Source organism: Nymphalis io, chromosome 11, assembly GCF_905147045.1.
Source record: "Nymphalis io chromosome 11, ilAglIoxx1.1, whole genome shotgun sequence".
Taxonomy (NCBI): domain Eukaryota; kingdom Metazoa; phylum Arthropoda; class Insecta; order Lepidoptera; family Nymphalidae; genus Nymphalis; species Nymphalis io.
Genome location: NC_065898.1, coordinates 5,776,284 through 5,797,526, shown reverse-complemented (window position 1 = coordinate 5,797,526; position 21,243 = coordinate 5,776,284). Strand labels below are relative to the sequence as shown.

General features: G+C 31.8%; 1 protein-coding gene across 1 annotated transcript in view; it reads left to right on the top strand.

The window, feature by feature from the left end:
- LOC126771847 (synaptotagmin-15-like) overlaps positions 1–21,027 on the top strand; it is a 74,429-nt gene extending 53,402 nt beyond the window's left edge. The window contains exons 8-12 of the mRNA XM_050491987.1: positions 6,736–6,829; positions 10,013–10,180; positions 10,777–10,884; positions 13,072–13,288; positions 19,385–21,027. Of these exons, the coding sequence (XP_050347944.1) occupies positions 6,736–6,829; positions 10,013–10,180; positions 10,777–10,884; positions 13,072–13,288; positions 19,385–19,512 (715 nt within the window). The 3' untranslated portion in view covers positions 19,513–21,027. The remainder of the gene's footprint in view (positions 1–6,735; positions 6,830–10,012; positions 10,181–10,776; positions 10,885–13,071; positions 13,289–19,384) is intronic.
- The last annotated feature ends 216 nt before the right edge of the window (positions 21,028–21,243 follow it).

The following is a 21,243-nucleotide window of genomic DNA, read 5'->3' as shown; positions in this document are numbered from 1 at the left end:
TAAATAAAAACAGAAGATTTAATGAATATTTATGTTAGTACTTTATAAACGCAACTTGGAGGTTTTTTTTTTAAAAAAAAAAAAGGAATATACCGGTTAATGAGAAAGGAGTTCTATAATTAATTTCCGAGTTTTGGTGTTCATAATAAATAAAAAAAGTTAATTTAAGAATAGAATAGAAATATTTGAAACATCAAATTTTTAATAATGATCATGGCAATATTTAAGCTACTACAATATTTTTTTAAACTAATAATTATTCTTAATTTAAATTTTTCAAAGTAAAAGTCAGCAGATTTAACAAAATTTAAAATAAACATTTTCAAAACTGAAATATAACATAGCTTAAAATATGAACGGTATAGCGACCATAATTTTAAGTATTTAACCGAGAATAACCTCTCATTTTTATTTCCCTAGGGACGTGTGTGGTTCACGTTGAAGTATGAATCAGGACCGAGCGTCTACAGGTGCATATTATAAAGGCCAAGCATCTACCTTCCCGTACAACCCGCTCTTGCTAATTGCCTGCGACCCTTTTATACGGTGAGTTGAATTAAATATATATCTTTCTGTATTTTCACCTTAAGATACAACTTTAAAAGATTTGAGTATCTTGCGCAATTTAAGTGGCTACATATACAAATACGAATATAGACACATATGTAATATTAATGAGATAACATTTATTTCAAAGATATTTCAAACATTTATTTTTATTGTACATTCAATTATCTATAATACTTATAACTTAGTTGCCAAGGAGTACGTAAGCTCGCGCAGACTGGTCCCAGCGCATTATTCTGGCTCTTCTTTAGGTTTTATTCCCATTGTTGTTCAACCATATATTTAATTATTCATCAGTTTAAATTACTTTGCGCTACGATTTACCAGCTGTGCTCTTTAAGCTTCCGATTTTTATAAGATAACATTCTAACGAATCTCTGTTTTGAGGTCAATTCTGACTGTTTAAGAGAATGACTTCTATATACAAATATGTACGTAAATATGCCTAGAAAAAAAAAATAGTATTGATGTAACTCTAATCTATGTATAACATTAGGAATACCAGATTATTTTTTTGCACAAAATAAGTTCTGCTACTTTATTTCTCAATGATTTTAAAACTTCAAAGCATTTCATTTGACAATTCATTTCCACTGTGTACAAAAATTAAACGAGTTTTATGGAAAACTGGAACTTTACTTCCTTTTACTCATTTCCGAATCACTCGCATACATTCTCACTCACTCAAATACATAACTAAATATTTCTCATGGCTATACGAGTTATAATGTTTAAATCATAGTTTTATTATAAAGTAATTATAACTTATAAGAAAGATTTGTTTTTGTAAAGTTTTTTGATAATTTGTATAATATTTTCTCTTGGTACAACGTTTGATAACTAAATTTTTCGCTTTAAGTTTTATTATTGCTAAATTTATATTAAACCTTATTTTATATTATGTAAAATATTTTAAATATTACGTACCTATTGTATTTCATTCAAGAACAGATATATTCGTTTTTTTCTTACACATTAACCTATTGTGCAACATCCCACATTTCTTTCTTAGGTTAGACGTTAAAAATTCTTATTCGAAAATTCAGCTATTTTGCGATAAAATTAATACATACTTAGGAGTTGGTTAATTCATATAATATAGATTATAGTTTGTACTTCTAAAATTTCAGAAATGAAGTTTGTAGAGTTATTTTTTAAATTAATTCCTAATTTTCTAGATGTTATTAATTTATTTTCGTTAATAATGTATGAAGATAAATCTTTCTCTTTGTCTTGTCAACATTTATGACAATTCGCACACACGTACAAACACAAACACACACACACTTTAAGGGTAGTTGGCATACACTTTTGGCGGTACAATAAATAAAAACATCCACTGTTCATAATGACAGAACATCTATTATATAAAATGTGTTCGTACAATATTTTTCAGGTAGTGTTTTTTTGTTTTTATAATCTTAATGGAATCATTTCACTGATAAGTTTATTAATAAAAAACGAATAAACATTCTTTGACTTTATAGAATTGTAATTTCCAATATAGAGATTTAGTATTTTATCATTTCGTAAGATTTGAAGAAAAAATATCCTACTTTTCGCGATTTTATGATAACCGCACTCACAAAATATCTTCTGAATGGCTCAGTGGCTATAATACGTGAAGCTTAATTGAAGATTGAGTCCTCAAAACAGGTTGGAACATCAATTCACTGCGTGTCTCTTCATGGGCTTAATTAGTGTTTTTGCTCGGTGGTGAACAATTCAAACTAATTATTGTTTAACAAAAATAGCACATTGTTTTATATTATTAGGTCCTTACATATGAAATTAGCATTCTGTCGTAGCGTTGTGGCCATTTTGATCTGAAATATCTCCTCTTTGGTTAAGAATTCCAAATTCAAATTTATAAATTCATTTAGCTGGTACATTTGAGTTTTGAAAACAGTCATTCATCTGTTTCGTTCCTCATTACTTTTCTTTAGCGTCGCTTATTACTGCACAATGGAAAACGTGAAATATCGGTATCTTTACGAGTAAGAGTTCTACCGTGGTACCAGTGCTGCAGAAACATATCGAAGGATTAATGATGTGTACGGCGCTGTTCTTGCAAAAGACTGCGCGGTACGTTTTTGGTTTCAACGTTTTCGTTTTGGAATTTTCGACGTTCAGAAACAACCCGGTGGACGACCGGAGACCAAAGTGGAAAATGAAGAATTAAAGGCTATTGTGGAAGCGGATCCATCACAAAGCACTTCAGAGATAGCTGCAGGCTTTGGCGTAAGTAATAAAACTGTATTAATCCACTTGAAGCAAATCGGGAAAGTAAAAAAACTTGAACGATGGGTACCTCATGAATTGAGTGAATCAAACTTGCAAACACGCGTCGACTGCTGAGTTACTTTGCTCAACCGACACAATAATGAAGAGATTTTAAATCGAATTATTACTTGTGATAAAAAGTAAATACTGTACGATGATCGGAAGTGCTCGTTGCAATGGCTGAATCCGGGAGATCCAGCCAAATCCTGCCCTAAGCGAAAATGGACTCAGAAAAAGTTATTTGTGAGTGCTTGGTGGACTAACACCGATGTCGTTCTTACAGCTTTCTAAAATCTGGCCAAACGATTACGGCAGATATCTATTGTCAGCAACTGCAAACTATGAATGAAGAACTAGCTGCTAAACAACCAAGATTGGTCAATCGCTCTAGGCTGCTTCACGACAACGCAAGACCACACACTGCACAACAAACAACCAATAAGTTAGATGAGCTACAATTGGAATTTCTGCGACATCCACCGTACTCCCCGGACCTTGCATACCAACAGATAACCATTTTTTCCGGAATTTGGACAACTTCTTACAAGGAAAAAAATTCAACTCCGATGCGGCAGTCCATCCTCCTTCAAAGAGTTTATTGATTCTCGCCCCCATGGTTTTTTTAGTAAAGGGATCAATGAACTACCTATGAGATGGCATACTTTGGTTAATTAAATATATTTTACAAAAAGGAAATTGACTTTATATTCCTCTCGTATAAAATGCCAATTTCATATGTAAGGACCTAATATTACATAATGTACGTATTTTATTGTGCATATAGTTAAAAGGTACTTAAGCGGCTGCTGTGTAAGTGGTTGCGGCTTGAACCCACTACTGGTATTTAGATAACGAAAAGGGTATTTATTAGTTGTGGTCTGGCGCTTGAGTTCCATTATCTCCGATAGAGTAACTCATAAACCTGCATATATCCATATGCAGGTTTATGCGTTAGGCGTTATTTAATTGAATATGTGATTGTGTGTGTTGATACCTATGATTTATGACAAATACATAAAAATCTATACAAAATATTGGTATATAAATTATATGATTTTAGTTTTTTTAAGTACAACTTCTGTGTGCGCGCCTGATTAAAATTTTACAATCGAATTTGAGTGCAAGGATTCTTTATATAGCGTTTCGAAACGAAACGTTTGATAACATTGTAAAACCCGATTCCTGGATATCTATACATTTAAATAAAATTGAAATATCTGCCTGTGATTTTAAAATAACTGCCTCTTTTAAAGTGAATATGGCTATTTGCAATTTACCAAAACCAAAACAACATTTTTTTTTTATTTTTGTATGTCTGTCTGTCTGTTCGACCGGGCTAATCTTTAAAACGGGTAAAATTACAAATTGAAATGACTGAATTATTACAAGAAGTATTTCACAATTCCGTTTAGTTTTTATTTCATCAAAATCGGTTGAGTCTATCAAAAGTTATAAAAACATACGTATTTTTGTTGCTGTCTCTACACATATAATGACTTTTCCTGACTGATTTATCAACGCTGAGCCTAAACCATAGGTTAAGAAACTTGAAATTTTGGCACTTGATGCATTTATAATGTAAGCACTCATTAAGAAAGGATTTCTGGAAATAACACCTCTAAAGGGTTAAAATAAGGAATAAACAGTTATATGGAAACCCGTCATTTTCAAAGTTGTCGTTTTTATTAAAACTAAAAATTTTGAAGTCATGAAATTTCATAAATAAGTTTTAATATGTATTTCATCCTTTTTCCTATCCATTTTCCCCTCTTCCCTGCAATCGCCATGCTGGGGATTGACGTTCGGTGCGACCTTAGTCCAAAATATTACTTCCAGGCTGTTATAAAAACAGCTTCGCGGAAATTCGGAGTCCTGAACAAGGTACGGCGTTTTTTTCACGCAACAATAACTGTGTCTGTTGTACAAAAAATAGGTACGGTCTTGCGTTGAGTATTGCTCACACCTTTAGTAGGGCTCCGCTAAGTACCTACTGGAGGCATTGGATAGCTTGCAGCGAGGTGCGGCTCGCATTATTGGTGACGTAAAGGTCACAAACACCCTCGAGCCTTTACAATTGCGTCGAGAGATAGCAGCGCTGAGAGCTTTCTATCGACTGTATCACGGCGAGTGGTCTGAGGAATTATTCTCCCTAATTCCTGCTTCCCCCTTCCTTCATAAGTCTACGCGTGCTGGCTCTCGATGTCACCGCCTAACTGTGACATCAATTCCCTCGCGCACAAAGAAATTTGGCAACTCCTTTTTTTAATCGCACTTCCGAAAAATGAAATTCTTTACCAACTCAACTTCAACTTCAACTCTATCAACTTCTCTAACAACCCGGGTCCTTCAAACGAGGCGTGAAGAGGCATCTTGCGGGCCGGCAAGGCGGAGGCGGCTAGTGCACAATATTTTTCCCGACTGTACTGGCCGTCGTCACGTTTGGACTCTACTACCACTTAACAATTTACTGGTGGTAGGGCTTTGTGCAAGCCCGTCTGGATAGGTACCACCCACTTATCAGTTATTCTACCGCAAAACAGCAGTACTTGTTATAGTTGTGTTCCGGTTTGAAGGGTGAGTGAGCCAGTGTAATTACAGGCACAATGGACATAACATCTTAGTCCCCAAGGTTGGTGGCGCATTGGCGGTGTAAGCGATGGTTAACATTTCTTATAATGCCAATGTCTATGGGTGTTAGTGACCACTTACCATCAGGCGGCCCATATGCTCGTCCGCCTTCCTATTCTATAAAAAAAAACGAATGTCATTGTTGTAAGGATTTAGAAAAGAAGTTAAATAACTACATTGTTAAACTTTAAACAACTAATAATGATATGCGAATGAAACGATCTATATTAGAAAGGTCCATTTTTCTTACTTACGTAATTTTTCAAACGATAATATTATAAAGAAATTAATCCTCCTTTTAAAAATTTAATCTTTATCCCGGCTACCCAAGGTTATTGAATCTGCTTCATTTTATAAGACGTATACGTAAGAGTTACAATTTTATAGAAAGGAGAATTTTATATCAAAAGAATAATATTTTATATGTTTAATTATTTATTTAATAAGCAAACCAACAATATTCATATTACACAAAACACACAACATACATATACAAATAATTTCTGATATGAATGTCAATTATAAATGTACAAACCATTATAGATTATCGCGTAAACTATAAATATAATCTAAATAAAATGATGTGATATGTTGCTAAGGTCACGTTCTTAATCACGGTATGTGCAGGCGATCTTATGGCGCCGCCGAAGAGACGGAGTTAGTACCGCTAGTTTTTAGTAGGCATTCCGGCGCATTCGGCGTCGGTGAGTCCCACATTCCCCCCACAGGAAATGGGGACCCGTAAATGCGTTTATCCAGCTAGATCAAAATAGGTCTCTCTCTTGATTTTTCATTTGTATAATACAATAGAAACAAGGTGTGATATAATACAAATAAACTCACATACAACATTTATTTACATTAAAGCATAAAATAAATACAAAGAAAAATTAATATATTAAATAGTTAGTATACAAATCGTGCCCGCGTAGAATGATGGACGAATGCTAGCAGTATACTTATAAATCGCAATTCCTATCACCAGGAGAGGCAGTGAAATGGGAAAATACTTATAATATATAACCACATACTTAAACAAATAACAAAATTTCAAATATCTAACGAATATTTCAAATATCTTTAAAACAAGTAGAAATTACAAACGAACAAAAACCGAAGGAACCGAAATAATAAAATTCATTTACATTGATAAAGAGTGGGAAACCCCGAAAGTGTGCTCTTAAGACAAAGCAGTATGGCGTTTTATTGCAATACAACTTTGTACCTATTTCTAAAGGGTTACTTTTAACTTAACAGGATTCAACTTATGCCTGATGAAAGGCGAGTGCTGCAAACGAAACAAAAGAAGAAAACTTGCAATCCGTTCTACGATGAGACTTTCGTTTACCAAGTAAGTTAATGTTAACATAAAATTATCTTTGTTTCTTTCTTTGAGAAGCTTATTTAATTCATAATGCGCGCTTTTATTTAACTTAATTTCTTTATTTTATTATGTTTTAATCTTGCAATTTTAAAACCAGTTACAATCAACGGATTTATTGAAATGTTGTTCAAGAACAATCTAATTAATAGTAATAAAAGTATTTTATTAACATACCTAGTGGAAAAACTAACTAAACTAATCTACAATCTGAACTGGTAGCTTTGCATTTAATAAAATCTTATCAAAGATCAAATCTTGTCGTATAAGCCTCGTTGAATATTGATTTTAATTTTTGTACTGTTAATAATATCATTTGTTCAAAAAGGCCGTTTAAATAAGAAAAAAAGTTTTAAAAAAACGTGAATTTTAAAATGTGTATTTAAATTTTATAATTCACCAACTTTGCTTTTTTACCAATTCTACGTTTTACTTTTAAAAACCTATGTATCAAAAGTAAGAAATAAAAAAGTCAATATTACCATACCAATTAATTATTATTAAAACCTACTGTTTACTGTGTAATCTGTTATATGTGTGTTGAGCCGGTAGATACTTGCCTTTCACGCCGAAGGTTGTGGGTTCGATTCCCACCCAGGACAGACAGTTGTGTGCATGAACATGTCTGTTTATCCTGAGTCTGGGTGTAATTATCTATATAAGTATGTAATGATAAAAGAAAAGTAGTATATGTAGTATATCAGTTGTCTGGTTTCCATAGCACAAGCTCTGCTTAATCTGGTATCAGATGGCCGTGTGTGAATAATGTCCCAGGATATTAAAAAAAACATTAGAACTCACATTTATACCAATTTATTTATTTATTTAATTATGTATGTATCAAAAGTTGAAAGTCGAGATGGCCCAGTGGTAAGAACGCGTGAATCTCAACCGATGAACGTGGGTTCAAACCCGGGCAAGCACATCTGAATTCTCATGTGCTTAATTTCTGTTTATAATTCATCTCGTGCTTTTCGGTGAAGGAAAACATCGTGTGTGCCTAATTTTATCGAAATTCTGCCACATGTGTATTCCACCAACCCGCATTAGAGCAGCGTGGTGGAATAAGCTCCAAACCTTCTCCCCAAAAAGGGAGAGGAGGCCTTAGTCCAGCAGTGGGACATTAACAGGCTGTTACTGATGTATCAATAATTTTCTTAGAAATATCGCTATCAGAGCTTTCTTCCTAGGGAGAGAGAGATAATAATCTGTTATCTTAGCAATTATGTTGATGTAAATATGGTCAAATTTACATAAGATTACATAAATTTGTAATGTATGATATGAATTTTAAGCACAACTATTTATAAAACGTGTAATATAAGTTCACAATCTTCCTCTTAAAATAATTTTAAAATATATGTGTGTGTTTATACAACATTATATATAATAGCCATATTTTTTCAATTTAATAGCGCGTAATATTAATATGGTTTATTAAATCATAGTTAATGATTTTTAATTTTTTGCGGTCGCATCATATTATTGATACAGATTTTAATATCATGCAAAGTATTAATTGTTATTTACTGGTGGTAGGGCTTTGTGCAAGCTCGTCTGGGTAGGTACCACCCACTCATCAGATATTCTACCGCAAAACAGCAATACTTGATATTGTTGTGTTCCGGTTTGAAGGGTGAGTGAGCCAGTGTAATTACAGGCACAAGGGACATAAAATCTTGGTTCCCAAGGTTGGTGGCGCATTGGATATGTGAGCGATGGTTGACATTTCTTACAATGCCAATGTCTAAGAGCGTTGGTGACCACTTACCATCAGGTGGCCCATATGCTCGTCCGCCTTCCTATTCTATAAAAAAAAAAAAAAAAAAAACTTAATATAAATTGAACGTTGAAAGTTTTTACCTGTAAATGTACGATATTTTAATTTGACAATAATTTTCTTAAGATTAAAATATTAATTAAAATCTATATATTGATAAAAACACAATTTGATTATTTATATTGATTGTATTTGTATGTATTTTATAAAGTAACAGCCTGTAAATGTCCCACTGCTGGGCTAAGGCCTCCTCTCCCTTTTTGAGAAGAAGATTTGGAGCTTATTCCACCACGCTGCTCCAATGCGGGTTGGTGGAATTTAGAATTGGTGTATTGTATATTTTATTAAATTGGAATAAAATTTAAACATTTTAACTGATGGTGTATTTATGATTGACACTAACAACACTCATCATCGATTTCGGAACTATTGTTGTCACGGCGACGTCGTGTTTTAATTAAAATTGATGTATATGATTTCGTATATCTACTTGAGTATATAACACTTACGCCTGCAAATAGAAACGTCACTCAAACCAATCAGTTGAATACAGCTTAATTTTGAGCATCGATTAAATGGAATTCACAAATTCTGCTTATTAAAAGGCATTCACTATAATATTGTACAACAGAGACTATCTATAAATTATACTTTTATTTTAAGCAGCGCTATGTATTTTTCATTTCTTTTTCTTTGTCAAGTCAATAATTACAGAAAGAGTCAATTCAGTGTTTAAATAAACACTCACTGAACTACGTTCGTAAGGCCGATTTATTACTAAAATAACAGTAAACAAAAAACATAGATGAATAAAGGATGAATAGACATTGTGAATCAAAAATATAAAACCTTTGTACTGTTAAATATAACTGTGTGTTGTATTATTTTCTTAAATTACTCCAATTAAGTACTAACTATAACTAACTTTTATGTTGAAATTTATGAAATTGAAATTGAAATTTTTGAAACTAGATACCTAAATTTTTATCGATTAGGTTTACCTAAATAAACAAAACACGTTAATTATTTAAGTAATTGATATTATAAGAGTGTCTTATTTCAATCGATCGAATTTCCCTTATAAATAATAATCTTACGTAAAAAAAAATATATGACTTTTATTTGACTTTGGTAAAAGTCGCTATTATTGACTTTGACATGGAATTTAAAAGTCAGTGGTGCACATAATTAATTAATATTAAAGTAGCAGTTCGATTCTGAGCCTTAGGACTATTGTTATAAAACTGACTCACTCTTTGAAAGATGCTACCAAGACCATCTTTCTGGCATTCATTAAAAAAGATAATCATTTTCTTTTCTGACACTTGCTTACTGCAATCTTATTATGTACTAAAAGTTAAATGTATGAACAGATCCCACCGGGTAAATTGGAAAGTCTGACCTTGAAGCTGTCGGTCCTGGATACCGGAAGAGTTGGTCGAAATAAGCAGCTAATAGGACATATTGTCCTACCACTCAGCGAACTGGAAGGAGTAGCTCCTGATGAAGAACCCCAACTTTACAAGTTGGATATTGAAAAGGTATGTCTTTAAATTTATAGCTTAGGCGAAGAACCATATTGATTCTCTATAACTAACTTGACATAAATCCATTGGCTGTAGCTTTATTCCTGTCAAATCAATCTATATACAATTCCTATATGATTTTAAACAATTGAGTATCCTACTATTTCTCGTTGGGTCCTATTCTAAGGCTGTAGTCGTTTTACAGGTAATTAATTTTGTAGTATAACACTTCGAAAGTGCCAAAGAAATAAAATTTATTCAGAAAAATTAAATTTCTGACAATATTTTTATGTGTGCTTTTAGCAAATTTAATAAGTAAAAACTTTAGTTTTAATCATATAAATCAAAACACACAGATACACTCCAAATAAATGTTGCTCATAAATTTTCGACGCAATCAAGAACACCGTTGAGATAGAAATCGTTTGATGCGTAAAATAAATATTTAAATTGACTCGGCTTTTGTTTTCGCTCGCTGACCCTATACACACAAGGGAATGTTCGCAAATATGTCGAATGACTTTTTTTAGTTTTAGAATAAACAAATTTACTATTTTGTTGTTCTCTTTAGGTATTGGGCTTATAATTTTATATTTACATTTTGTTAACAGGACATACAGGATCCGACGTCAGATTTGGGAGAAGTACAAGTGTCATTGCTGTATAATGAAAATCTGCATCGCCTCACTGTTACAGTAATCGAAGCGCGGAACCTAAAGGCAAGTTATATGATATTAACGAATGTTTTACTCTATTTATAAATATCATTAAAAACTTACTATTTACAGATAGTATATTAGTAGCTGCATCCTCGATCAGCTTCTATTTATATAGCCTTTGTTTGTATACAAATCAAAATCTACCTAAGCTAGCTCATAATAAATTTCATTGAAATCGGCTCAAGGATGTACAATCATATATCCATATGTCTTGATCAGGTAACAAAAGGGCAGGCAGTTACTTTCAAATTTATAATATTCATAGTCCTATAATATTAATGATCAAATAAACATGAAACTAGTATTTGTTCGATCTTTCATTTAATCGTACGTAATTAATATATGTTTTGTTTATGAATAATTTGTAAACGACAACTTAAATAAGCTTTTTCTTTTTTTTCAATACAGTAAAGTACAGTAACAGCCTGTTAATGTCCCACTGCTGGGCTAAGGCCTCCTCTCCCTTTTTGGGGAGAAGGTTTGAAGCTTATTCCACCACGCTGCTCTAATGCGGGTTGGTGGAATACACATGTGGCAGAATTTCGATGAAATTAGGCACATGCAGGTTTCCTCACGATGTTTTCCTTCACCGTCAAGCACGAGATGAATTATAAACACAAATTAAGCACATGAAAATTCAGTGGTGCTTGTCCGGGTTTGAACCCACGATCATCGATTAATTCACCCAATTTTTTTCAATAATAAACTACATTTACTTCCAGAAACTTGTTTCTTTCCTCTGCTGTTTATCACCGAAATATTAGGTCCTTACATACGAAATTAGCGTTTTGTCGTACTAATCACTTTGATTTGAAATATCTCCTCTTTGGTTAAGAATTCTAGTACTGCAGGCACCAGTGCTGCAGAAACAGCTCGAAGGATTAATGATGTGTACGGCAAACTACTGTATCTACGGTAATAACTACGGTACTGGTGTCGCAAAAGAAAGCACGGTACGTTTTTGGTTTCAACGTTTTCGGTCTGGAAATTTCAACCTTAAGAACCAACCCCGTGGACGGCCGGAGACCAAAGTAGAAAATGAAGAATTAAAGGCTATTGTATAAGAGGATCCATCACAAAGCACTTCAGAGATAGCTGCAGGCTTCGGGGTAAGTGATAAAACTGTATTAATGCACTTGAAGCAAATCGGGAAAGTAAAAAAAACTTGAACGATGGGTACCTCATGAATTGAGTGAATCGAACTTGCAAACACGCGTCTACTGCTGTGTTACTTTGCTCAACCGACACTATAATGAAGGGATTTTAAATCGAATCATTACTTGTGATAAAAAGTGGATACTGTACGATAACCGAAGCGCTCGTCGCAATGGCTGAACCCTGGAGACCCAGCCAAATCCTAGCCTAAACCAAAATTGACTCAGAAAAAGTTACTTGTGAGTGTTTGATGGACTAACGCCGGTGTCGTTCACTACAGCTTTCTAAAATCTGGTCAAACGATTACGGCAGCTATCTTTTGTCAGCAACTGCAAAACATGAAGGAAGGACTAGCTGCTAAACAACTGAGATTGGCCAATCGCTCTAGGCCACTGCTGCTTCACAACAACGCAAGACCACACACTGCACAACAAACGACCACTATGTTAGATGAGCTACAATTGGAATGTCTGCGACATCCACCGTACCCCCGGACCTTGCTCCAATAGATTACTATTGAATTTGGACAACTTCTTACAAGGAAAAAAATTCAACTCCGATGTGGCAGTCCAAACCGCCTTCAAAGAGTTTATAGTTCTCGCCCCCATTGTTTTATTAGTAAAGAATTCAATGAACTACCTATGAGATGGCAAAAAAACATAGATAACAACGTTGCATACTTTAATTAATTAAATATATTTTACAAAAAAAATTGACTATATTCCTCCCGTACAAAACGTAATTTCATATGTAACGACCTAATATTTTGAATAATAAGAATAGAACGTTTCAATTCAATTCATTATAGTAATTTCTCGCCAGACCATCTCTCCACATCTGTCTTGTTTATTTTCCAACGCTATTACAATATTATGTCCCACATATTACGTAATATACTATATGTGGTATACTATATATATATATTACACGTAATTTAACGTATGTAACAATTTATGTTTGCCTTAATAAAAGTGTATAGTATAGTATAACATTTTTACAGTTTAAATTTTAAATTAACGATGTAAATATTAGCTGGACCCATCATCAAGCAAGCGCGAAGTTGTCGCTCGTGTCACACAAGAGCGAGCGTGCCGTGGTGTAAGAGCACGTCGCACCGCTGCTGTAGAAGTTTCCGAGGAAGGCACAGCCCCCATTTCCGAGTGCTTTCACTTCAGACTGCGGGCGGACGAACTACACACCACCAGCGTCACCGTGCAGGCTCTGCAACCACACTCCGTTTATGCCAAAGGTAATTTCGTCTTATCATTGCATTTAAGAAACAGAGATATTCGGGTGTAAGCGCAAAGCAAAATTAATTAATATTGTAACCAACGAGGCGAGGTTATTCGTGGAACTAAACTACTTGAGCTATTTTGGATGAAAAGTAATCTAAACAAATTATAAATTTCTCAGAGAGATTTGTCATTTTGGAGTAATAGAACTAGTTAGAGGACAACTAACTTTTACAGAAGCAGTTTATTGTAGATAATAAAGCAATTGACACTGAAATTCGCATCGTTTCTTTTTTATGCTTTGGGGAATAATTAATTTACCGGGAAATGATTAAAGTGATATTCTCTACGTACATATATTTAAGGGTCGACTTGATCCAATTTATAGGACATTAAGATCTTATCTAAGGATGACGCAGATTTAAATCCGAACAAGTACGATTATTTTTGAACGTGCTTTATTTTTATTTTTTTATTTTATTTAATTTATCACATGGAATTTACAAGTATCGGATGAAATTTTATCATGTGTATGGACCTTGTCCTTGTATATTGGCCTAGCAGTGGCACATTTACTATCTTATAATTATTGATCGAACATAAGTTTGAAGGGTGAATGCCCAGTTAAAATACAAATAAGTAATACAAGGGACATAACATCTTAGTTCCCAAGGTTGGTGGCACATTGCGATGGAATGATTTATATTTCTTACAATCCCAATGGTGATTAATTACCATTAGGCCCACTTGGCAACTGGCTTTACTACAATAAAAATTAAATACCACCTGATAAAATATGATGTTCAATGATGAACAGTGATCAATGGTCTTTAAAGTAAAATATATAAAAAATATAAATATATTTTATTAAAAATAAATCAAAAATATTTAATAAAACACGTAAAACACTATTATATGTCTATGCGAATGTTAGCGGCATATTTAAAAAATTAAAAGGTTTTTGTTTTAATAATTTTATAATTCTGTCAGAATTTGAAAATAATCATTGAAACATTGATATTATTAGCTCTTGGGCAAGTAAAGTAAAGTAACAGCCTGAGAATGTCCCACTGCTGGGCCAAGGCCTCCTTTCCTTAGAGGAGAAGGAGTTACATATATTTATGCTAGCAATTACGTAATGAAACTCAAAACATATACAAGTAAGTGACTCATTTGTTTATCATTCCTTACATTCGGTAAATAATTACTTGTGATATATTTTATTATTTCTAAAGGTGTGAAGTATTAATAAAACAAATTTACATTATCTGCCTGCAAGAGAAACCGTGGCGAGATAACGGCCATTGCGAATTTGCCTAAGTTATGAAAATGACTTTCCACCCTAAAATATAGTTTAGGAACTGACAAGTTTTGTGCGAATAACATGATAATTCACTTTCACGTCTCATTTTTAGGATAACAGCAGTAATTCAATCCGTCTAAGCTGTACGGTACAAAACTTAATTTTAGAGATTTTATGACTTAACCTTTGGGGCTAAACTTTAAACTTTTATTTAACCTTTAAATTTCATAAATGTAGACTATCAGTAGCCGAGAAAAAATAATAATAAAATAAAGTTTCGGTTAAAATCGACTAACATAAGGCTACGCTTCTGTAGCAGTTCTACGGAATCTCACACAACTTGTGCTACATCAGACGTAAAGCTTTCATTTTATTATTTAAAAACATAACTATATAACAAACAACCTCAACAATAATGTTGATAAAAGGCAAAACAATATTTTTATTACTTTTGCAAATTTGAAAAAATAACTTTTGATACAAAGAACTATTTAGATTTTGTTGTTTTTTTCTAAAAATAAAAATCTTCTAAATACAGGTTTAGTACAAATCCTTGTTATTTTTCACTCGTTATGTTATTGTTGTAGAAAAATATAATATACTGCATATGCTTATGTTATATTTTAAGCTAGTTTCTAATTCAATTTTTTTTGTTTAATACATACATACATACACGTATACAAATTTATAAATGTGATGCAAATGTGGTTTTACGCATTCGGATATAAATGTCAGTACAATTGATAAATGAATTAAACGTGACATGTAGATCATCAAATCGAATGGAAGTTTCAGCCACAATTGTATTGTTAATGGAATACTAATTGCTACTGCTAAATTCTATTTTATTAAATACAAGTCACTATTAACGTGATTTCATTTTAGTAAATTGTTAAAATAAAGTATCACATAATATTTTCGTTTAGGTTGTAGGGTGATTTTCAACCATTTTATTACAATACCATAAAATATCTTAAATATGTTAGATTTTTTTTTTATTAAATGCTGATATTTATACAAATGTCAGCAATATAGGACTTCTGGGCCGATAATCATTGCAGGAGTCACTTGATGGCCCGATGGCTGGTCGAATACTGAGAATACCCTCAGCTCTAATTGCCCACTTTTGTATCGTTGGTTGCTACTCATAACACCGCTCTCTACCTCCTCCAATTTATCTATAATGCCTCCAAAAGTAATATTTTCTAAACATTTTTGTGTAAATTAAACAGTTATTTTTACTTATTATTTAGTAAGTGTCCATCAATGAATGTTTTTTTATTTGTTTATATATACCGAGTGTATATATAAGTCCCATTTAAACAATTAAAAAAAACGAAGGTTTTTAATTCGGTGTTTTTTGTGTGTAGTTCTAACGTCTGTCGACATCTTTGACAATAGTGAACCGATTTTGATGATTGCTTATTTATCAAATATATTATCTTCTTCATTTAATGAATTCTTGTTATATGATTAACTTAGTGTTAATTGAAGTAAAGGTTTTCTATTCTAACCTTGTATATTTTGAGCAAATGACTACATAAAATGATTCAAGAAGGAAAATCGTCCCATAATAATCACAGATTTTAACCGAATACGACTTAGTTTCATCCTAATCTATAAGTTTATATAAAACACATTGATCCTAGTTAGTAATAAAAGTAACTAAATAGAATTTCTCCCGTCTCTGCTATAATCCTTCCTCTCTAGATTTGAATATCCTAAATTTGAAGAGAATTTCGATCTCTCGATGAACTCGGTTTAAGCATCAAAAGCACTTCAATTTTCTCAAAATATTTGGAAGAATAACTTTTCGATTTGAAATCAAGAAAGTAATTATACATTTTTGTTTATTATATTAGATTATTGATTATACTATATTCTAGTTACACTTTCAAAAAAATATTATTTAACAAATAAATATATATATACAAAAAAACATACAGTGCTATTCTGTAAGAACTTCATTACTCACTAGTAAAATGTTGACACTGACTTATGGTGATATATTATTTTAATGCGTAATGTTATAATTATTATGGTCAATGTCGCATATCACATTCTGACATTTCATGACCGATTTCTTCAATGAGTTCCAGTTTCGAGTTAATTAAAAGGACTTTCCGTCATATTATTTCATAAATTGCGTACTTACTTAATAATATTTCCATGATATTAACATTTATTTCATCGTCAGTATATTTATTAAGCTTACGCTTTATGAACTCATTAAAATGTTAGTTCAATTATTATACATCATATACTTCCTCGACAGAAGATTATCTTCTGAAAGGAAGCGAGCTAGGACAATACGTCATCTGTGTTTGCGATCTATTTCACACTTTAGATACTGCAAATGGCTTCTGTTTTAACGTTCCTGATGTGCTCATGGAATTATTTCTAAATCTTTCGTAAATTCTAAAATTCGTAATCTAGTAACCTCCATCTATTTTAGATAAGAACTGTAATAAAGAGAACAAAAGAAAATAAATATAACAAAAATATATATTATCAGGTATATGGTAAAGTAAATAGTTTTATCTCGGAGATTGGGACTGAGGATTCGAAACCGACCAAAATTATGAAAACATAAAAACTTTACGTAGCATAGAAAACTAAGAACAAAGCAAGCTTTACATGTAGAACATTGACATGTTTAGCAAAAGCTTACTTTAAAGAAAAGGGTTTCAGCGTACTATAGCACTCCACCTACTGGATTAACGGATATATATAGTAAAGCAATTTATCTTAATTATATAAATTTCGTATTTTAAAATATTTTCCTTCAACATCGAGTATGAAAACAATAATTTTATTTAACCTTTTGTCAGCCATCGAGTCTATCCATCGTGTTTCATATATAAAATGTACTTAAATATTATCATAGATGATCTCGTAAAAAAAGCCTTACGGAAAAACCTGATGTATGCACGTCACGTGGGACGTAAATAACTCACTCAGTACCTCTATTTTAACTTTGTCCCATGTGGATAGGATCCTTTTATGGCAACTAACCTTCTCAATCTATTTAACAGCCCTAGACATGTTATAAATATACATTCGCTAAGTACAAAAAATAAACTAATGATACAATATTATGATCATAATTAACTACAACATTATATAAACGGTGGTGTAACTCCGAGTTTTTAACTATGAAAATTCATAGGAGTAACATAACGTGGATTAATGCAGGTTAAATTATGTGTGTCGATAAATTTGACCATAAGAAATAATTTACAATAACATCATTAGAGGATGCTGTAGCATATATACTTACATTTCTAATACAATAATTATATATTTTACATTTAAAATAATTCATTACTTAGGCAAATGCAATTTCTATCAGCACATTAAGATAGATTAAAAGTTTTAATTGAAATTGGCGTCAAATGAATCATACCCTGGGGAATATCTTATATGGACATCGGTAATTTAAGAAAAAATAATAACTCTATTTACAATAAATGCGCCAACAACTTAAGAAGTAAGATGTTAAGATGTTATGTATGTAAAGTAAGATGTTATGGTGCCTGCAATTATTCTCAATTGGAGAAATACAAATTATGACTAATTGGCTACAGAATAATTAATTACTAGGTGTTCCCTTCGCGGGTTGTACAAAGCTGTACTAACAAGTTATAAGTAGGTGTGAAAAGTTACTTTTAAAATTAAATTTGTATTTTACAAGCTATTTTAATAAATCTTCCTATTTGTTTAAACTACAAACAGTATAAAACAAACTCGCTGAAATCCTCTGTCTGTATCTCCGCTATCTTTTTCTAAACTGCCCAACGGATTTTGATATATTTTCATTAATTTGAAAGAACATCAAACATAATTTGGTTTTATATATAATTTTTAAGTAGTTTGTACAAAATGGCTGAATAATTTTTTATTTTGCCCAGATTATTGTTTTACCTAAAAATTATTTGCCTACGCTTACATGTCAAACGCTGGTGGCTAAGCCTTTCTAGATGCATTAAAACAATAAACTAGAAAATGCTAAATTTAAATAAATTCGAAATAGCACATCTATCTGCTAAGAATAACTATCAGTATCCATTTTTTTATTTAAATATCAAATTATATTTTATCGGTGACAAAGCTAAATAATATATATTTAAATAAATATGTTTATTTTCTTAAGCTAGAACATATTTGCCCTTTACAATCTATAATTTAAATGAATATCTTACGAGATATCGTAAAATAAAAACTCTCGCGTAACAAAAATAATAATTTCGGCAATCACCGATGCGATGTCGGTAAAGCTAGCGTGGGTGGTGTTGAATGCGGCTTATGTGAATTTAATATTTCTTGTCGTACATAATAACTTAAGTTCATTCTTTCTTATTTTCAGCCGAGTACATAAAATATATTTAAATTTATATGTCACTCCAATTGCTAAATATTAAATTGTTTTAAATACTTACTTACCGAAACAGCCTGTGAATGACCCATTGCTGAGCTAAAGGCCTCCTCTCCTCATTTTGAGGAGAAGGTTTTGGTGCTTATTCCACCACGCTGCTCCAATGCGGGTTGGTGGAATACACATTTGGCAGAATTTCAGTGAAATTAGACACATGCAGGTTTCCTCACGATGTTGATGATGTACTTACTTAAGTGCGTCTCAACTTGCTTGCTTGCTTTTTTTTCATCAAAAGCAAAATTATTAAATTAGTTATATTATTTTCTGAAAGGCTGCGTTTGTAAGGTGCTCCAATTGTTTAACATTACAGTTGAATTTAAAAATACAATGAAGCCATTTATTTTTAGTGTATTTAAAAAGGTTTATCTTTTACAGATCGTCTTTTAGGAAAGTTCGTCCTGGGCTCGTATATGTTCGCAAGAGGGCGCGCATTACAGCACTGGAATTCAGCAATATCAAGTCCAATGGAACAAGTCAAGCAATGGCATCCTCTCACAAACTAGACAACAATCATGCCCAATGACAACCGATCTTTTAGACGTAAGTTATAAATACCTGATCTCACGTAGATGCCGTGTTTACGTTGAATGAAATTGTAAGTTCGGAAATTTCGAAATAACATCAAATTTTACCAACTTACAAATTAATTACCTTTGCCTGACAAATATTTCTTTCAGTTGTAATTATTACGTAATAAAAAGAAAAAATATTGGAATTCTGGTGATATCAATCGCTGATTATTATGAAACATATATGTATTTGTACGATACAAATAGATAATCAAGAGCTTCTATATTTTTAAATGATTTAAATTAATGACAATTTAATTCACAACAATATATAATTGTTATTTAAATACTAAAGATTTCATTAAATGTTTATCAAATGAAATAGTGTCAAAAATCTGAAACCCGTTTCATGATCGTTAGCTATCTTTTGGCATAAATGTCAAGGATAAATGTCAGGGTGTCTACGTGTGGTTCAATTTTCTAGTCGACTACGTCACGAACAGCTACGACTTCCTAATTGCCAGGCCGATTTCACTTCAGGGCACGTCTCGGAGTGCAATTTGTGCCAACGCAATTCATGCATTTTGTAATAATTGGTTAGGTAATATAATAATCATTATATTAGCATTAGTATGCCATACTATAAGTCAACACATGTATTTTTAAATCTGAAATAAATTTATACTCACATTTTTGTCGATCTATACAAAATTTAACTGATATTTATTTAGTTATTATTTTTTTAATCACTTATTTTTATTTTAGATAATTTTAATCAATTTAACACATTATTTACCACTTATTGTTTGTGTATCTGTAATACTAGAAATATCTGTATAATAATGTTAATATTCAACCTTATTAAATACTAACCCCAATAAATTACTTGAATGCTTAGTGCGTTATAAATATTATTGATATACGTTAAGGTGGGAATTTCCGTCTGAGTTTTGCTGACTATCAGATCCAGTAGAACAGATACGGATGAGAAATCGTCCAAGCAAAAAATTGATCTTTCTTCTTGACTGCATACAGCATACGAGATGAGTGTGCGAATTGTGGGTGAATGAGACATCGTGTTAGTCTGCAATTATCTGATCCGATAACCTTTAATACGAATTCAACGTAGGTTTATTTCAACTTTCAATATATTTAATATTAAAATAAAGGAAACAAAACCTTGTTATAGTTTCCAGCACATATTTAAAGAGCTCGAAACCACGTAACTTTATAATTAATTTCAATTAATGATCAAACTAATTACATCATAAATATAAACTCACAATTATCATATTGTTATCATTTAATTAAAGTGTTAATAAATTTTAAATGAAACTAATAGCTGTTCGACGTAGTTGATTATATTTTATCATTAATAATATTACAATATCCGATTATCATATACTAAAATATAATAGACGTATAAGTATTTATTTATTAATACATTTCTCGAAAATATCGCTGCTTAAGGACAAGATGACTTTTTCGTGCATCTAATTTTAAATAATTATTATTTATGTTATTAAACTCAAATTATACCATTATATAGGTACAAATATATCCTATTAATCACATTTTTATCATATCTTCTTAGAACATATATAGCAAATAAAATAATACAGAAGTAAATATTAATATATACATGTATCAAAGGAGGTTATCAATATTATAATATAAAATACTCTTTGCTTAGAAAATCATCATTATATTTCATTATGACGTGTC